Source organism: Triplophysa dalaica, chromosome 15 (assembly GCF_015846415.1).
Source record: "Triplophysa dalaica isolate WHDGS20190420 chromosome 15, ASM1584641v1, whole genome shotgun sequence".
NCBI lineage: Eukaryota > Metazoa > Chordata > Actinopteri > Cypriniformes > Nemacheilidae > Triplophysa > Triplophysa dalaica.
In genome coordinates this window covers 10,773,717-10,792,424 of record NC_079556.1, presented here as the reverse complement: position 1 = coordinate 10,792,424, position 18,708 = coordinate 10,773,717, and the positions used below count along the sequence as shown (strand labels likewise).

General features: G+C 36.6%; 2 protein-coding genes across 2 annotated transcripts in view; one reads left to right on the top strand and one right to left on the bottom strand.

The window, feature by feature from the left end:
* The window catches only part of ltk (leukocyte receptor tyrosine kinase), a 40,186-nt gene extending 37,992 nt beyond the window's left edge, over positions 1–2,194 (top strand). Inside the window, exon 29 of the mRNA XM_056768004.1 lies at positions 620–2,194. Coding sequence (XP_056623982.1) covers positions 620–1,588 — 969 coding nt within the window. The 3' untranslated portion in view covers positions 1,589–2,194. The remainder of the gene's footprint in view (positions 1–619) is intronic.
* A 2,325-nt stretch (positions 2,195–4,519) lies between these two features.
* Positions 4,520–18,287, bottom strand: itpka (inositol-trisphosphate 3-kinase A). The gene is made up of 7 exons (XM_056768005.1): positions 17,608–18,287; positions 13,796–13,895; positions 12,030–12,243; positions 9,815–10,019; positions 8,505–8,603; positions 7,870–7,941; positions 4,520–7,505 (listed from the first exon to the last, which is right to left on the bottom strand). The coding sequence occupies exons 1-7, from the start codon at positions 18,037–18,039 to the stop codon at positions 7,302–7,304; spliced, it is 1,326 nt and encodes a 441-aa protein (XP_056623983.1). The 5' UTR covers positions 18,040–18,287; the 3' UTR covers positions 4,520–7,301.
* Between the last annotated feature and the right edge of the window lie 421 nt (positions 18,288–18,708).

Genomic DNA, 18,708 nt, shown 5'->3' with positions numbered 1-18,708 from the left:
AACTTGACCACTTAAAGCAACACTAGGGAGTTTTTCAACCTTAAAATAATCTCTCTAAAATTATTTAAGCGATAGGACAACTCTTAACTGGACAAATTTTACCCCTCTATCGGCTGAAATCAAACTTGTAACTTTGGTGTGCGGGTAGTTACACAAGCCCCGCCCATCACCTGCTTTTGCATACTAAAGCAGGTTTTACTCGTATTCTGGGTGGAGTAAGCCAACAACTAACAATAAGACGAAACTATCTATTTTAATGCACGTCTCCAGACCATCACCATGTCAAAGCCAGCAAAAAAAACAAAGGGAAAGAGAGCATGATCGAGTACGAGCCATGTTCTGTTAAACACAAAAGAAGATAATTTGAAGAATGTAGGAATGCAGTTCAGGGGCACTTTTGACTACCATTGTCATTTTTCCTACTATGGCAGTAAATGGGTGATGAGAACTGTTTGGTTACAAGCATTCTTCCAAATATCTTTTTCTGTGTTCCACAGAACAAACAAATATATACAGATATGGAACAATCTGAGTTTGAGTAAATTATAACAGAATTTTCATTTTAGGGTGAACTGTCCCTTTAAATTTTCTTCTTCTTCTTTTCTGGTTTAACCATCAGGACCCTGATGTCATCAACACGCCTCTTCCAGTGGAGTACGGTCCTGCTGTGGAGGAAGACGGTGTCACTGTTATCCGCCCCGAAGGATCTATCAGTATGAGTCCTCTTCTAACGGCACACGCGTCCCAGGATGGTCGACCTGGCATGCCTGGCCAACCTCCACAAGCCCTCAAGCCGCCCTTGCAGATACAAAAACCAGCCCAGCTTGCGCAAGAGGAAGGAACATACCCCGAAACTCTAGAGCCATGTTGGGGTGATCCTAAACCTGGTGTCTGTCCTGGTCAATGGCTTCAAGTCCCAGACCACCGACCGTGCTCCAGAAGCAGCTCGTCATCAGGTAGCCAGAAGCTAAAGAATAAGACAAAAAACTTGTGGAACCCCACCTACGGTTCCTGGGTTCTGGAGAGCTTCGGACGGGGTAAGACGGCCTTGTACCACATACAATCCATGCCTCTGTCTTGTAACCCCAAATCTACGCCCATCCCGGCATCTGCCACAGATTGTGTTGACCCTGTGGTTTCTGATGCAAATATCCCTACGCCCACATGTCCCCCTCCATCTACCACGTCCTCTCCGACCACCTTCAGACCCACGGGGCCTCCAAGCATCGCTTCTCGGATGGGTGCAGAAGGAGGCACAGGAGGCTCGCTTGCTGCGGTTATGGACTTGGCAAAACTCCATAGCTTCCCATGTGGCAATGTAAACTATGCATATGATGAGCAGAGCTATGAGACAGAGAGCTTGCCTGTGCTAGCGTCCAAGTCTGCGGAGCCTTGCACCAGCTCTTCAGCCTCTTCATCACTGGCTGCTCTTGGCCTGGCCACAACCATTACCCACAAGCCCCTAGTCAAGCGTCACGCTAGCTATGGACATGAAGACGTTAGAAGGTACACCCAGCCCGAGAGACCCGTGAGGGACAGGGATTCTGGCTTTTCACTATCGGAGGACCTCAGCGCCACCCCAGTGTAGCATTGCAGACAGGTTTACTTAGATAGTAGTAAATGAGAAAGAACCGAACACCTCGTTTTTTGACAGAATCTGGCCTCAGACCAGCTGATTTTTATATTTTGATGCTTATTGCTGTGTGTTATGTAGAATTGGAATGTCAGATTAGTAACAGCTAGTGGACCACCTCTCTGTACGAGACAGACTTTGATGTTATTTTGTGGTACACCAAAGACGTGGCAGTTAGTGTTGGAGTAACTAATACGCCATCAACTGGGAGCCCTCCTCTTAATGGCTGATGGTTTATATGGAAACTTCCACTTGGCTAATAGCAGCCCCTTTACACTGTATGCTCATCTATTGTCAACACTGTGAAAACACATTATGTTCACTTTAAAGACTAAACTTAAATCAGATTTATTGGTAATTATTAATGCATATAGACAAGGTGTTCTCGACCTTTTTGACTCCAAGGCCCCCCATTGTAATCCGCAATATTAATATGCACCCCTCCCACTCACAAAATTTTTACCCAATATATTTTAGAGCTTGTTGTTGAACTGTCTATTCCTTATAAAAATGGCCAAATAATTAGAAACATCTTGGTTTTCAATTGTTGTATATGTATTTAATGCTCATTTTGTCTAATTTTAGTAATCTTGAGGGCCCTCTTAGAAGCCAGACACGGCCCCATTTAAGGCCAAGGCCCCCCTGTTGAGAGCCACTTAGAAAATGCAAATATTTTTATTATTAATTATATTTTCTTTAACATATATAATTAAGTGTTAAAGTCTAATTATTTGTTTGACAATGTTATGTTGGTTGTACTTGTTCTTAATCAGGACCCCAGATGTCTTGCAAATTCAAAGGGATAGTTCACCCCAAAAAAATCTCTCATCATTTACTCACCTTCTTGTCATTTCTAATCTTTTGACTTTCTTTCTTCTGCAGAACACAAAAAAAGATATTTTGAAGAGAGTTATTAATCGAAAGTGACACCACACGTTCACTTGCATTGGTTTTGTGTCCATACAATAGAAGTGAATGGGTACTGCTGTTGTTCGAGTACCAACATTCTTTAAAATATCTTCTTTTGTGTTCTGCAGAAGAAAGTAACAAAGGTTTGAAATGACAAGACGGTAAATAAATGATGACAGAATTTTTTTTTCTAAGTGAACTATCACTCTGGATTTCAAGCTGATGTAAGATCAACAGCACCACACACAATTGGTCATACACTATTCAACATTACAATCAGAAATTGTTTGTGCATTGATCTGTATCCCTAATTTGATTAATTTCTTCTAAATAATAATAATAATTTGTGTTTAAAACTAGTTGGCACACTTTAATAGAGGTAATAAAATGTGTTAGGGTTGTCATAAACCTTACCTTCTGATGGTGCCAGGCTGGTGGAGACCTGTCGCTGGATTTCATTTGTTTTTCAAATATTGCAAGCTACTTTTATGTGGTTATAGTTACGTGTGTTGAAATCAAATGACGTCAGACTGATATTTACTGTGAAATTTTACCCAAAAGTTCAGATAAGAAATCATTAGGGATGCACCGATACCCTTTTTTAAAGACCAAGTACAAGTACAAGTTTTTCTGGTACTTGACGATACCGACGCCTGTACCTTTACACAACACAGTGAGACCAATTTAAATAGAATAACTTCTTGATTACAAACAACTCTAACTAAAACACATTTTGCAAAATAAACAGTTTCATGTGCTTTTCACAAACTTTCACAACAAAATTCTGTCAGTTATGTCACATGAAGTAGTTTCGGTGCATTTTTACGATTACTAGTACGAGTACATGAGCTTAGGGAGATAGGCGGTTTCTTTGGACGCACGTGCCTGGCCCGAAGATAACTTTCGGTCTGTTTGGTAATAATATAACAATTTATTTGATATTTAATTCATAATAATTAATATTAATTTACTGTATATTATTACTTGAATGTATGTTAGTTGTATTAAATTAAATGTAAACTATTTTAACAACAATTGTGTCTTTGGGGACTCTACAAGAAGTTAAGTTTGGGCCACATAACATTTGTTTACGTTGTTGCTGCCAACCTTACCGTTGTGAATTTGGTCAAGGTATGGAGAATTTTAAAGAGTAAATTTTTTGTGATTTTTAAGTTCCTACTTTGGTCAATGGAGTTTCCAACAACAAGTTTATGTACACGGTGTAAAAATCATTTTCTGATAATAGGCAGTTATTATTACCTTAATTCTTGACTGACTCTCAAATGATGACTCGTTTGAGTAATTAAGATTCGACTCCTTTTTTTGCAGCATTACACACTGCATGAAATGTCATTTTTAGGACATTGTAATAGTTACTCTTTAAACAGTTTTGATTTTTTATGAACCTGCTCAATTGATTTTTGTTTATGGGTCAATGACGTGTTTTGTGTCCAAATTCATTATTTTCCTAAAAAGAATTTGAATAAATACATGTCATATATCAAATGGATCTACAATATGTCCTTTATAAGAAACCCTTTTCATTTTATTGAAATTCAATAGATTTTTTGAGGTTTGGTGTTTGAAAGACCAAAAATGTCAGATGGTGCGACCGTCCGAACATACAAACAGAGAACAAAACTGAGAAATAAATGTTAATTTTCTCAATAAAATTCTTAATAAAATATTTTGGCATGATTTTATGTTAAATTTCTTATATATGAGGGGAAAAATACTCAGTGGTAAATACATTAAATGTATATTATTTTAAATTAATATATGGTCGCACCACCTGACATTTTCTTATTTGTCATTGACCCTTATGCCAAAAAAGTTACAGATTGCAGCTTTAATAAGGTAACAGTGTTGCATAGTAAAGAAATACACCATGTTATTTCAGATTAAAATACAGGGTGTTCTGACTGAAAAATGCCTTTAAAAATCAATAATTCAGGCTACAGTAGATAGTTTGATTGGTTCTGTGTTTATTCTGCACAAACAGTGTATTTATGTTTCACAGAGTGTGTTTTATGTGTGAAACGCTGATGTAATTTTGAGGACAACGGTGTTTGACCAAAATGTGTTGAAATAAGTGAGGCGTGTGACAGTGGTGTAGTTGTTGTGGCTGCTGTGGAGAACGTGTCGACTTTCACTGTATTGCACTCTTGTAAGAAGCTGTTTAAAACAATCCTGTGAAATGTTTGCAATCTCTTTATTTGTTTGCATTTGTTAATGCAAATATAATAATATAATTCCCAAATATACTTTTAGTAAATGTTCTTATTGTGTCTTCTTGGATTACATATGCAGCTCACAGTACAGTAGCCTTATACCGATAAATACACAATCACAAAACAGTTGTAGGGAACGAGATGTTGTGTTGAGAGACAGAATGGGGTGATTGTTCAAGCATTTTAAATGTTTCATATTTTCATAAATTTACATTTATGCATTTTGCACTTACTTTACATTGTACTATTCATTTGTTTTTGACTATGTGCAATACCCTGGGATCGAACCCATGACCTTGGCGTTGCTAGCGCTATGCTCTAACTACTGAGCTACAAGAATAGAAACATTCTTAAAAGAAATGTGAAATTTTTGATACCTAAACTCCTGCTGAATCCTTTGCCAACAAGAACAGAGAATTCTTTTAAGCAGATGTTTTATTGTCGTGAACACGGCACATAACACACTATAACAGAAATCACCCACTCCAAAAAATAGTGTCACAATTTTAAGTTTTTGTGAGCCATAAAATAAAAACACTTTCGGTGATGTGCAGATAAATTGCAATCCAGGGGTGCGTTTCCCGAACAACGAAATAACTCGCTGCTTAACCACCACAGTAGGATGCGTCGTTGGGGAAATTAACGATGTAGTTACAACTGTTTCCCGAAACTGCTGTAACTCTGTCGGAGATCAATTGTTTGAACCAAGATGGTTCAGCAATCTCGTTGATGACGCAACACAGCTGGATGAGTATTGACGTCTACTACTAAATACGTTCAGATCGAATTAATGACAAATTCTTGCTGAAATAACATACATTGCATTTATGGACTACTTTTGTTATCTGTGGTTTTATTTCATGATATTTAATTTACTTATAAGCCTCCTCCAACGTCATTCCGCACAGGGATTCCCCAGGGTCCTATCGCAGGCACATCAAGCGCATGCGCACAAACTAAAAGATCTCCAATTAAATTTGTATATATTTCGAGTGATGGATATGGAATGCACTGCATGTTGCTTTGATCAAAAGCTTGATGCATGTAAGTCTTGATGTCATAATAATAAGGAACGATGCTTCTAACCACAGAGCTCTAGTTACAACCACGCAACTTTCCGATGCTGCTAGCGATTGATCGTTGGAACGATTTTTTTTGGGAAAAACTATGCTGGAACGACGGAATTTGCGACTAGATGGCTAACGATGTTTGGCGTACGTTTCCCAAATAACGACATAACCTTACCTCGCTTGTTAAGCACCATAGTACGATGCATCGTTTGAAAAACTAACTAGCTACTCACGATAATTTCCCAAAAACAAAGTAACTTTGTAGCGCATCCGTCGTTCGAACCACGTTGGTTAAACAACATAGTTGGTGACGTCACATAGGAGGTGGAACAATACCGTCTTCTTATTAATCCGTTTATATCGATTGAATGTCATATTATTGCTGTGAATAATGTACACTGCATCTGAACAAAACTGTTGCCCTTTTTTTGTGTTCTCAATTTATGTCACGATATTTAACTCAGGGATTCCCCAGATTCCTAGAGCATGTAGACCCGCGCGCATGCGCACCTTTGTCAAACAAAAATATGTCCAATTAAATTTGTTTATTTGGAATGATGGATATAGAATGCACTGCATCCTTGCTCAAATGTATGTAAGTCTACATGTCATATTATAAGGAACTATGTTTCTAGTTCCTGTAGTTCCACCTAAATCGTTAGACAATGCCGAAACGACAGAACATGCATCCATAGTTGGCTAACTATGCTTTTGGGAAACGCACCCCAGGTCTTTATGTCAAACACCTATAAAAAATACCCATGCAATCATCAAACGAATAATCTATAACACCGCCCCTTATTGATCACTGCAGTTAAAGCACTAAATATCATATTGTACAAGAAATTGTACTTGTATTGCTGCCTTGCACCTGGATTTACAACATCGGTTGACTGACTAGTGTTTGTTGGGCATATGTTGCATATAACCGTTTGTGTATAGGTAAGTCTCTCCTATATAAAGAACAGAAATTATATCAACCAATTGATTTTGACACGTTTCAGCGTGTACATTACCACCCAAACTTTTGGATTTCACAGATGTCAATCTGAATGCTGGTTGAGAGAATGTGGAGAGCTAGACAATAGTTTGAAGAAGCTAATGTACAACACACTTAAATACCTTTTTGGTCGCAACACAATAATCATAATTCAGATTCGACTGTTTTTTACAAAGAGTTAAAATAATACAAACATATTTGTTGTGTCCAATCTTTTACCAGATGTGTACATCAAATGCACACAAAACAGACAATATGTCAGATATTTTGCAATACTTGAAAGAAATGATTATGTTCTGACAGTGAAATGATTTACAGTTTAATACTGTAAAGTAATGGATTTTCTCACCCCTTTCCCATAATGCACCGCAAGAAGTTTGTACTGTAAGTGTCTATCACCATGCGTCCTGCTGTAACTCCAGACAGAAAAGGTAAAGTTTGCAAAAAAAGTCATAAGACTATTCTCTGGCCAGTGAGGCAAGAATCTGCAGCAGGTTGTCAAGGCCCCATAAGTATCCATCCTCTCGGTTGCCCTCTGTCCAGGGTCTGTGGTGGTCCAAGATCTGTCCATCCAGGAGAGGAGTGGTTTTACCAAAATCAATAACCCAGATTTCAGCTCTCCCTTTCTGATTGTGAATGAACAGCAGTGAGCTCCCAATGACCTTAAAGACAAGAATGGCACATTTATGAGATGGGTCACATAATATAATTTGGCAAATAGGTGTGCAGTGACATACTTTTTTCATACGTTTTTTGTAACAACTAGATTTGAGATTAAATCTAATTACTGGAAAAATGGTTGGCACCAGAACTGAGGAACGAGTCTGTTAAAATCACTAAATTAAATACACAAAGATACTTAACGTATATAATAACGTAAGTAAACAAATATTATTTACAATTTCACTCTGTTAAAATTAACTTGAAATTAATTTTAATTGAAATGCATCAATATTTCTAAATAATATAGTCTAATTCTTTTAGAAATTTGTAATAACTATAATCAGAAACCAATAATTATTTTACCTCATGTTTCTTGAAGAATTCTGATTTCTTCAGAGCCTTTTTAATATCTTCAAGTCTTGTTATATAAGAATTCTGTCATGTGAAATAAAAAGCATAGCACAAATCAATAATTGTACTTAAGCTAAAATTTCAACATTCAAGGAAATATTTTTAAACTATAAATGCTTCCATAACTTGTTATTTTTCTGCTAAAACACATACAGTATTTAAGTTTAATTGACTGGCAATGTACCAAGTTCTGAAATGGATAGTTCACCCAAAAAATAATTATTCTGTCATTTATTTACCCCCATGTGTGTCAAAACCTGTATATGACTCTTCTGAGGAACACAAAATAACATATTTTAAGAAGAGTCTCTGTGGTTTGTGTCCATAAAATGGAAATCACTGATTATCGAAATATCTTTGTGTTCTGCAAAACACTCATTAATGCTTTCTTTAAAAGAAAACCATACAATAAAAGGATTTTCATTTTTGGGTGAGCTATTTCCTTAAATGCACCGATGTAAACGGCTGATGAAAAGTACTTGCCGTGTAATTTTCATTATGGCACTTAAAAATGAAAACAATGTTCTAGAACGTAGGTGAGCATACATAACAGAACAGGTTGATCTAATTTTCAAGAAGAAACACACAATTATGTTTTTATTGCCTCCGACGAAATCCCTGAAGATTTTAATGACATCTTCTCTTGACCGTGTCCTTTTAAAGTCTGTGCTGCAGTTTTCACCCCTCTGAAATAAGAACAATGTATCGTTCATTTGTAAAAAATCAAGTCAAGTAAAAGCAGTGTTAAAATATTTACATTTACAAGGAGAAAATTCGACTTAAAGCATATATATATATATATATATATATATATATATATATATTATGCGTTATAAAAGTAGTTTTGATGAATTAATTATGCCTTTTAATGCACCTTATAATGTCTCATGTAACATTTAAGCTGTGGTTTATACATTTTAACACTTATCAATTCATTGTTACACTTCAAATTTTTATTTTGGTTGTAATTCTTTGCAACTACATTTAATGTATTACAAGACAAATAATAAACAATTATAATGCATTACACTATTTAATAACCCTTTATAATGCACTATACCTAAAGGCTTTTAAGGTCTAACCGAAAATTCTATAAATAAAAGATCAGGATCTTTTATTGAGAAAAATTATAGTGGATGACCAATATGTCTCTGTGCTATAAAACCTGCTTTTATGTTATGCTACTTCCACACCACTAGGTGTCAGTATGAAATTCAGATTTGTTTTTCATAAGAAAATATGAGTAATAGTGTCATGGTTCTGCCACTTCTTGTCAGGTTTTTCCAGTCTTGGGGCAGGATCATGACAGAATCACATGTGTTGTGTGGAAAGAAACACATTATTGTCTCTCACGACATGATCTGCTTTCTCTCCGGTCTCATCTATTCCCTCTCATTACATCGTTAATTATTTTGTTATGGTTTCATGTCCCTCACTTGTTCCCTGCGTGATTTAGTTCCTTATTTAATACCCTTGTGTTTTCTGTCTTGTGCGGTTTGTTTTGCCTACTACCTTGTTCCTGTTGTTCAGTAAGTCAGTTAAGTCTAGTAGCCTCATCTTGTTGTTGTCTTTGTCAGTCTAGTCAGTGTTATTGTTCTTTGTCTAGTATAAGTCTGTTGTATTGTGGTTTTCCCCCTCATAGGTTTTTATTTTGTGTTTATTTACTTTTATTAAAGTTCCATTTGTTACCGTTTCTCTGTCTACATTTGGGTTCTGTCCACACCCCTGACAAATACTTGCAATAGTGCAATGCAATAGGGAGACTTGTAAGTGTTTCTATGTTGGTTTTTTTGGTTTCTGGGTAGCCCAGAAGAAAGCTCTAATATTTGCTAGGTCTAACATTTGTTTTATTGAACCTTTGTTCAAAATGGTTTTAATGAGCTACAAATGTGGGTACCTTTATTCCCTCGATACGAAATCCCAGTGTGTTAGTAGAGCTGACGCTTTCTCTCCACTGCATGTAGCGTGGTTTTGTTATCGCCTGCTGTTTCTGTTCCTTCTCTGTAGGTGCCAAACTGTCCACTTCTACCATCTTTTTATACAGGTCTGCACGTAGCTTTGGCTTCACCCTTGCCAGCACAAGTTCCTCTTCGAGGTATGTCCTAACAGACAGAGACAAACATAGAAACAAAGAAAGAAACTTCCTTCAGAATTCAAATTGGACAGTTAGAACCAACTGGAGATTAGTGGCTCGTCTCCACCAAGTTACTCTGAAAAAGTAATTAATTACTAGTTACTAATTACATATTCAATAGTGTAATTAGATTAGTGTAAAAAATACTATCTCCAAAAAGTATTTAATTACTTATTACTAATTACTTTCTGTATCCTATATTAACCTTGGTTAAGTGATTCAAGGATAAACATGAAACAGCTCTTCCAATGCATTAAAATAAATAATATAAAACTACATTAGGGAAGTCATAATGTACAGGCAGCCGGTTGTTATCGCAGAAATAATCCTAGACAGTCTGATTAGGATCTTGGATCACACTGAAGGGGCTTATTTCGCCATAACAGCCGGCTTCTTGCCACATGAGAAAAAAACTGGACGTGAAATGTGAATTTGAAATAATTTATTAGCATATTTTTCCCGAATGCAGACCATCAGCGAGGAAAAGCTGTTTACTTTTGTTTTTAAGGTAAGAAACGACGTTCAAATGACACGAACATTCAATTTGGTGTAATCATTTGTAAATCTAATGTCATAAATGTTATTAAAAGATATATTTATACTCTAACCTGGCAAAAAGATTTGTTGCGTCCGGGTTACTGTGTGTTATTAGTTTTGAGAGGTTGTTATCTGGGAATAACGAACCTGCAAATCTCGCGACTGGCTAATCAGTATCAAGCATTCCAATGAGGCGTGTAATAAGTATTATTATTAACTGACCAAAGTATTACAAATGTGAGAATTATACATTAAAGCACGGATTTTAAAGTTAGACTAAGATGTCAATTCCACTATTGCTCACACATATATTACACAAAGTAGTTAGTTAATTACATCAAGTAAACTACAGAAAAATAAGAGTAATCCCTTACTTTACGTTTTGTGTGGGGAAAGTAATTAAACTACAGTAACTAAATACTTAGTAACTAGTTACACCAAACACTGGTCTACACTAGGTTATAACTAGTGGCTGTGTTAAGATTAGTTTAATTATGCCCTTGAACTTTACTTGACTTCCTGTGTGTGCAAGAAAAGGAAGTCACAGAGGGACTCCTCATACACAACGTCTCACAGTGTGTAGAAGGCATGTAACGTTTGTGAGAAGGAAGCCCTCAGGGACGCCCTGCGTCTACCTCTGTAAGAATGCATGTCATTTTGACTGCATATGCACAGGAAGTGGTTATAATTGTTGTTCGCTGAAAGAGGGCCTCTCTCTTCAAGTGCCCCACCCATTTCCCTGACAGGAAGCAGACCGAGAACCAAAACAGGTGTTTAGCAGGTCTAGTTTTCCACCTCAGACAAGATAAACTCGTCAAGTGAGCTACTATACAAATGAAAGAATCACAGAATCGAAAATGCTGCGTTAAATGTTCCTGTAGTACAAATAACTTCTGAAATCTGTGAGCTGCTCTAGTGTTTAACACACTGTAAAGTGTTAACCACTTTCTTTTTAGGGGTTTAATAGTAAATAATATACTATAGTTTCAAATATAAATCATGTTATAATAAAATGAAATAATATTTATTTTATTCTTTATTCTATTATTTCTTATAGGTAACTATACTCTAAAAGTGTAAATTAATTGTTTAATAATTTTAATAGTTTCAATTATATTTATATTTTATTGTCTTTATTTTGTGGATTTTAGCACAACTGTATCAATATTTTAAAAATAATATACTACATAAATCACACTGGATCAGTTTTCTGCTGTTTTTGTATCTCCATATTTCGTGATTTTTATTTTTTAAAGTCATTATTATTAGTCACCCTTTCTGTTATGCTTGTCAACTTTGACAAGACACTATGTAATCATTCACAAAGAACAGTGTTTTTGGACACACAAGGTTTCAGAAGGAAAGTGACGATATTCAATATTAATTCAAGTTAAATATAATGTGGTGTTGTAAAAGCCCATCTGTCTTTTCATCAGTCTACCTCATTCCCATCTTGCAGTCCATGACATTTGGCGACTCCAAGCCAGCCAGCAAGTCTTTCATTTTCAGAAAGAGTTCTCCATCTCTCTCCACCACACCATAGTAACTTGGCACGAATGAATTTAAAGCATCATCTTTCAGCCACTCAAAGCACAGCTTCTCATTCTCAGAGTATTTCTTCAGGATGGAGCCCTCATCTGCCGCTTTGAAGCTGCCTGGGCAGAAACACAAACACAGACATGAAGCCACTGGAGCGCAGATAATCAACACAGTAGCCGCATTTCAATTATCGAGCCAGAAGCGGGCGTGCTAGTGTGTGCCAGGGCCATTCGCATTTCCACAATCACTTCTGGGGCCTAAGGGTGCCTCGCTGGGGCTTACTCAGGGCCAACGGCCAGGGGTTTTTGGCCCATCGTTAAAACCTTGGGCCACAGCGAGCTAGCTGGGGTTTGAGGAGGGGTTAAGGTAAAAGGCGGCGATTATCTGAGTAATCGTTTTACTCTATAAAGACAAACAAATAACTGCATATTACTTTTTTATCTTTCTTAATAAAAAAACACACATAACAAAAAAAGTACAGTGAAATTTGCTTATATTAAACACAGACCTTACAAAACGAATAATTACACCTCACATCAAGCAAAAAATAAATCATTTACGTAAAATAGCCTATATCTTACAATAAGATAATTTGTCATATTAGCTAGAAAAAGTATTTTGAAATCGATATTGTCTATTGTAACAGTAGTTGGATAAAACAACTGAGTGTAGGTCACAAAGCTCAGGTACACCGAAACCTTTTTCCAAACAATTTATTTGTACGTAAGATACTGTATATCTTACAGGCAGTGCCGATCCTAGACATCTGGTGGACCTATGCAAACCTTTGTGAGGGGCCCTTGTCATAGTAGTTCAAATTAGATAAACATAACTGTAAACTATAAGAAATAAAATAATACATCAATTAACACACTTAAATAAATTAAAACCGAAAGAAAAAAAACATTAAACTGACAGTAAGAACAATGAAGTATAAAATTAAATTCACATTTGATTCACTTGTAAATAATCATCCACCTAAAAATGAAATAGTACAAAAACATATGCGTTCTTGTTCTTTTGCTTCGCGTTGTTATAAAGAGTTATAAAAATAGCGTGTTTTTTACATAGTTTTTTTATGCGGTACTCAAGGGGCCCCCTGGTAGAGTAGGGGCCTTACGCAACATGCATAGTTTGTGTATAGGAGGGATCGGCTCTGCTTAAAAGTGTTGTTGCTGCACGATCGTGCTCTTATATAAGCTTTTGCATAAAAACCGCTGGACTTCCGTCGTCTTATTTTGCTGTCTTGAGTAGGCGGGGCTGCGTGACATGTGGTCCGTAGAGGTGTGTTTAGGGCGGTGTTTTAGAGCAGTTCTGCAGTGCTACCCTGCCTGACAGTGGAGACACAAAATATTTTGGCCCCACAGCCTGAGGCCACTGGCTCAGGCCAGCTCGATGAAAGCCCTGGCTCGTCCTGTACCTGCTGTCGAAATGCGGCTACTGAAGAAGGCTGTCCCTTTAACTTTAGACTTTAAACAGTGTTGATCCTTTTTCATCCTTGATAGTCTCTGCAAGGGGCCATTACATAAACCTGTTCATTACCACTTCCCTAAATATGTTATGACTCCACTTCCCTCGTGTTTTCAGTAAACACTAACATTTACAATACAACAAACAACACAGTGCCATATATTATAGATATATTAAAGTGCACCGTTTTTATCTTACCTTCATGCCCTGCCAACTGAACCCAGGCTAGACGCTTTGGTTGTGAAGCCAGCAAATGGCATTGGACAATGGTCTTCAGTTTCCACCTGGTATTGTTTAGCTGGAACATAATGAGGATGGAAATCAAACATAAATAACGTATTTTATAATAACTATATTGTTGACTGTATTGTATATGACATACTGCACATCCCATATGCTAGGGGCAAAGTTTGATGTAAGTTTGTTCACTTTAAGATTCGGAGACAAAGATTTAAATACACCTGAGATAAAAGAATTCACAAGCTCATCTTTGTTCCCAGCAATAATCCTCAAGCCCTAATGAATCCTATAAAAATACAGCCATCGGTGACCAAAAGCCAAGTGTTTTCTCAAGCACTGCACAATGTTCTTTTACTGTGTGACTCTGACTCACACACAGTCTCGGTTTGAGCTGTGAGGCTCGGAAATCTTTAGCACTTCAGTCCATTGCATGCAGACATTTGATTTGCTGCCCATTTCAAATGAGCATTCTGGAAACCATTTCATGTTAATTTGGGTTGTGAGATCTGCATAGCACTGCTGTGTCTTGCATTATTTATTTTTTCTTATATACAGTACTGTAAACTATTAGCTTGTACTTTATTAAAGAAACAGCCCCCCTCAAAATTAAAATTCTGTCATCATTTATTCACCCCCGAGGTCTACCATAGTAGTACCATAGTAGGAAAATTGCTTTAGAAATGTTTTTGTTCTGTTAGAACACAAAAGAAGATATTTTGACCACCTTTGTAATTTTCCTGCTATGGTAGTCAATGGTGGCCAAGAACTGTTTGGTAAGAATCATTCGTCCAGATATAATTCTCTGTGTTCATCAGAACTAAAGAAATTCATTCAGATTTGGAACAACTCGAGGGTGAGTAAATAAAGACAGATTTATTATTTTTGGGTGAACTGTCCCTTTAAGGTGCACTTAACATGAATCTTGCATGTAAGCCTTAAAATAAATCCTGTTGATAATACTTCATTTCTGTAACTTAAATTTATCAGCTCTAGGGGATTAAGTATTCCCAACATGTAATGGATACTGCAGTGTAGAAATCACAAGGGTGTAGCTAAACTGCAAAAGAGTGTTTGTTTTTCTTCTATGTGATAAGGCAATATAACCTGTTATCACTTGTCTTCTAGCTTTGGTACTGAGTCAGGTTTGACAACAATTCACCCTCAAGTAAATAATTCAATAGACGATTTTATTTATAATAACAAGCACAAGAACTATGACTTTCATTGGGAAGTGTTTTTTACAAATTCTTTTAAAGACTGGAAAGGATCCAAAGGGTGCATCATATTTAATGTCAAGCAGACTGTGTGCAGCCCTCGATAAATAGTGAAAAAGCCATAAACACTAGGCTATGTCCTGCACTTTATAGAGTTGTGCATACACACATTTCTAAGACGCCCATAACTAAATATTGAACTGGACGGTCATGCAGACAGTGCAAACAATATAGTGCCAACAGTTAAACAACTACAAATCAAGTGTTAAAAAAGTGTGACATGTTTCTATTGAACAGCAAAAAGTCTATTCTGAATAATCAGAGACTATCATACGTTTCATGAAAACCAAAACGTAAAAAATTAGGTACTTACAATAACTCGTACATATACTTTATATGTACAGAAATTAAAAGATATAAAGATAGTTAGACAACATCTATCCACATATCTACAGTATATAGTCAGAAAAAGTGCTTTAGATTAAACAAACAGCCGAGTTTAAACTGACCTTTAGTTCCTTTGTGGTGAGGAAACGTGTTGTTTTTGACAGTGTGTCCTCAGTTTAAATGTCAAGTGACATCAAGTTTATGTTTTGATATGAGCTGATAAATATAACTGTTTGTCATGTGGTTTGTACGTGTAGGCAGCTTTTCAGAATAGGTGTCTGGAACCAGTCTGCAGACACGTTCTCTTTTTAAAAACAATGAATGCCTTTTTCAGAGACCAGTGTCATTAGTGTTTGACCTTTCGTGTGATGCAAAGGATCAAGAGACATCAGTTCATTCAATGCAAGGTGTGTAACTTTCCAAAATGGCAAGGGTAGATGCTATGCAGACATGGCCTCTTGACTTATAAGACTCAGTGTGTTTAAAGTACAGTGACAGCGAACGCCTTCTATGGCTGTGAATGAGACGAGGATCACAGTATGTATCACATCCATTCAAAATAGACCGACAGTAGTAAAAAACAAAATGTTAGATGACTTATTACATATGCTCAGCTATTATTTTTGTGTGTGTCAGACGTGTGTTTGATTATTTTTTATTTCTTCCTTTAAGTTTTTTAGGATTCTTATCCTATTCTTATGTCTTTTGTCTTTGGGAGATTGTTCCATCCAAACTAACTTTAAATGCATTGAAATTAAAATGTATTAAAAGGATGGTTCATTTACTCAGTCTCACGTCATTCCAAACATGCATGACACCTAACCCCATTGACTTACATTGTATAAATCACTGAGGAATCTCTTAAAATATCTTCTTTTGTGTTCCACAGAAGACGGAGTCATATAAAGGTTTAGAACAACATGAGGGTGAATAAATGATGATAAAAATGATTCCACAAACTCGATTACTGTTATCTCTAAACAATGAGTCATTCAAAAATCATTGAAATGTCTTGTCACGTCCACAAACAGCATTCTTTTACAAAAGAGTTTGCAGAGGTCATTACTTGAGAACATGATTGAGAGGGTCATAAAGTAGAACATTTCACCTGTTACAGAAACTAAAAACACAAGAGCATGCATATAAAAAAGGTGTCTTTGACACGCAGCCTGTTTATCTTTAGTTTTAACAGCTCTAGGTGCTACCAGGTTAATATGGTTGCTCCTTGTAATATTTGTTTAACTCAAACCACCCTGAAGTAGATGACTGCAAACAAAACATGCACAACTCAGACAAAAAATTCAGAACAACCTACTTTGTAAACAGTGTTGACATTTCGGTTATGCTATTTACAGAGATACACCGCATCTATTACAGTAGTTTGTTCTTTAGACTCCCATTTGGAAGACATAGAGGAATCCTCAATCTTTCATTAAATGCTGACCTCTCATTTCTCCTATAGTTTGCAATGTACTGATCATGTGCAAACCACACATGACTTTCACAATCAGAATAAAAGAAGGGCAGACTGAAACCCACATAAACAAAAAAAACAATGCTGGACAAAAAATGTAACACAATAGCTTGAGTGGTGAGAAAATGTTAAACTTCCGTAAATAAAAACGCAAACCTCAATAACTTGTTGCCTTATCAGTATACCAGCAAAAGGAATTCTAAAGCAGTCAAGAAAAATGCATCTTCTGTGATAAGTTTAATAAGTTTGTAACACAACAGTTCCTCATTATTAGTCTTGTGTTCTCATTTGAAGGTTCGAATGGTCTTGTTTAAAAAAAGATTTACAGCAACTTATAGAGTTTATATTTGAGTCCAATATTCTCCCAAAGAGTTTTAAATTTAACGTAAGGTGGGGCACAATTTTTACTTTTAATATTGTATTTTTATCTCAATGCTAATGTGTGAGGGTTTAAGCCATTTGGCATTATTGTGTCTTCATATTTTATACAGTAATTGTTTAAGGCATTAGGCATCATATTTGGCTCATGTTTTGTAAATATACAGTATTAAAAACACACTCACTTCAGTTAGGTTAATGAAATATCTCCTCTTTGCTACATTTTGATACAGACAACATCTGAAAAAAGTCGTCTAGTGATCTACTCTACCCAAATTGAAAACATATAAAGTGATCCTCTATAAAATATGACATACCGTAACCTCTCTGACTGAGTCGCCCAAATGTTCCAGAGTCACGATCCCTTTGCTTTTGGTCTCGTTGTCACTGAGGATGTCATCCTCTGACTCTTCATACGCCGTGGAGGAGCCATTGGACGACAGGGATGAGTTTGATAGTTTGCGACGCAGCCGTCCGTTCACCTCCTCCTCCAGATCCTCCTGAGTAATCTCCCGTGAGTCCCCATCCGAAGTGATGGTCACCTGCGGCACCAGGCACTCTCTCGCCGGGTTTACGTCTGAGCCCGCTTGCCCGCTGCACTGTTCCGCCATGTGTGTTTGATCATCACAAATCTCCTTTGATGAAAAGTTTCCTTCGAGTCCTACTCCTCCTCTCCACGATCCGTCGCAAATAGGAGACACACGGGAGAACGCCGCCTCTCTCAGCGACCTCCGCCTCTCTTTAGGCATCGAGTCCGGGTTTGGGTTGGGTTAATTCCCCCTCCGAGGGGCCACGGGTTGATATGCGTGATGTCTCAAGTGTAAATGTTTTCGCAACGCAAAGTCTTCGGTTCAGTTTATTTATTTACCTAAAGTTATATAATAAATTGTCTTTGTAGATAATTTTGTTTACCTTTACGGCGTCGACGTCAATTCACACCTAGGGAAGCCCTGTAAATAGCGTTCTACCTCAGCGCGCTCTACTGTACACTGTGAAGCCTGATCTTCCGCATTTGAAGCGTTTCACCTCTCTTCCTGATTTAATTTGTTTGACTTGCTTGATATCATATTTCCTTATTCTGTGTAGTATTTGCCATTCTCCTGTTTTAGTAGCTACACATTTGATGCGTCAAGCTATAACCAGAAATCTGTATTAACATATTAAAATGACTGTTAAAATGATCCGTAAATATATGGCACAATACAATGTCTTATTATGAAGGAATTTTCCGTATTCATTTTTACAGTTGTTTTACCTGTATTTAACATTTTGCACTGCATGAAATTACATTTAAGCATTAAAGGAAATGTCAGTAAAATAAAATAAAATGTATTGGTAATTTTTTCTGCGAGTTCTTTGTCCGTTTTTACTACGGCATGTTTCTAACAGTGTAAGTCTAATTGGTAATGCAAAATAAG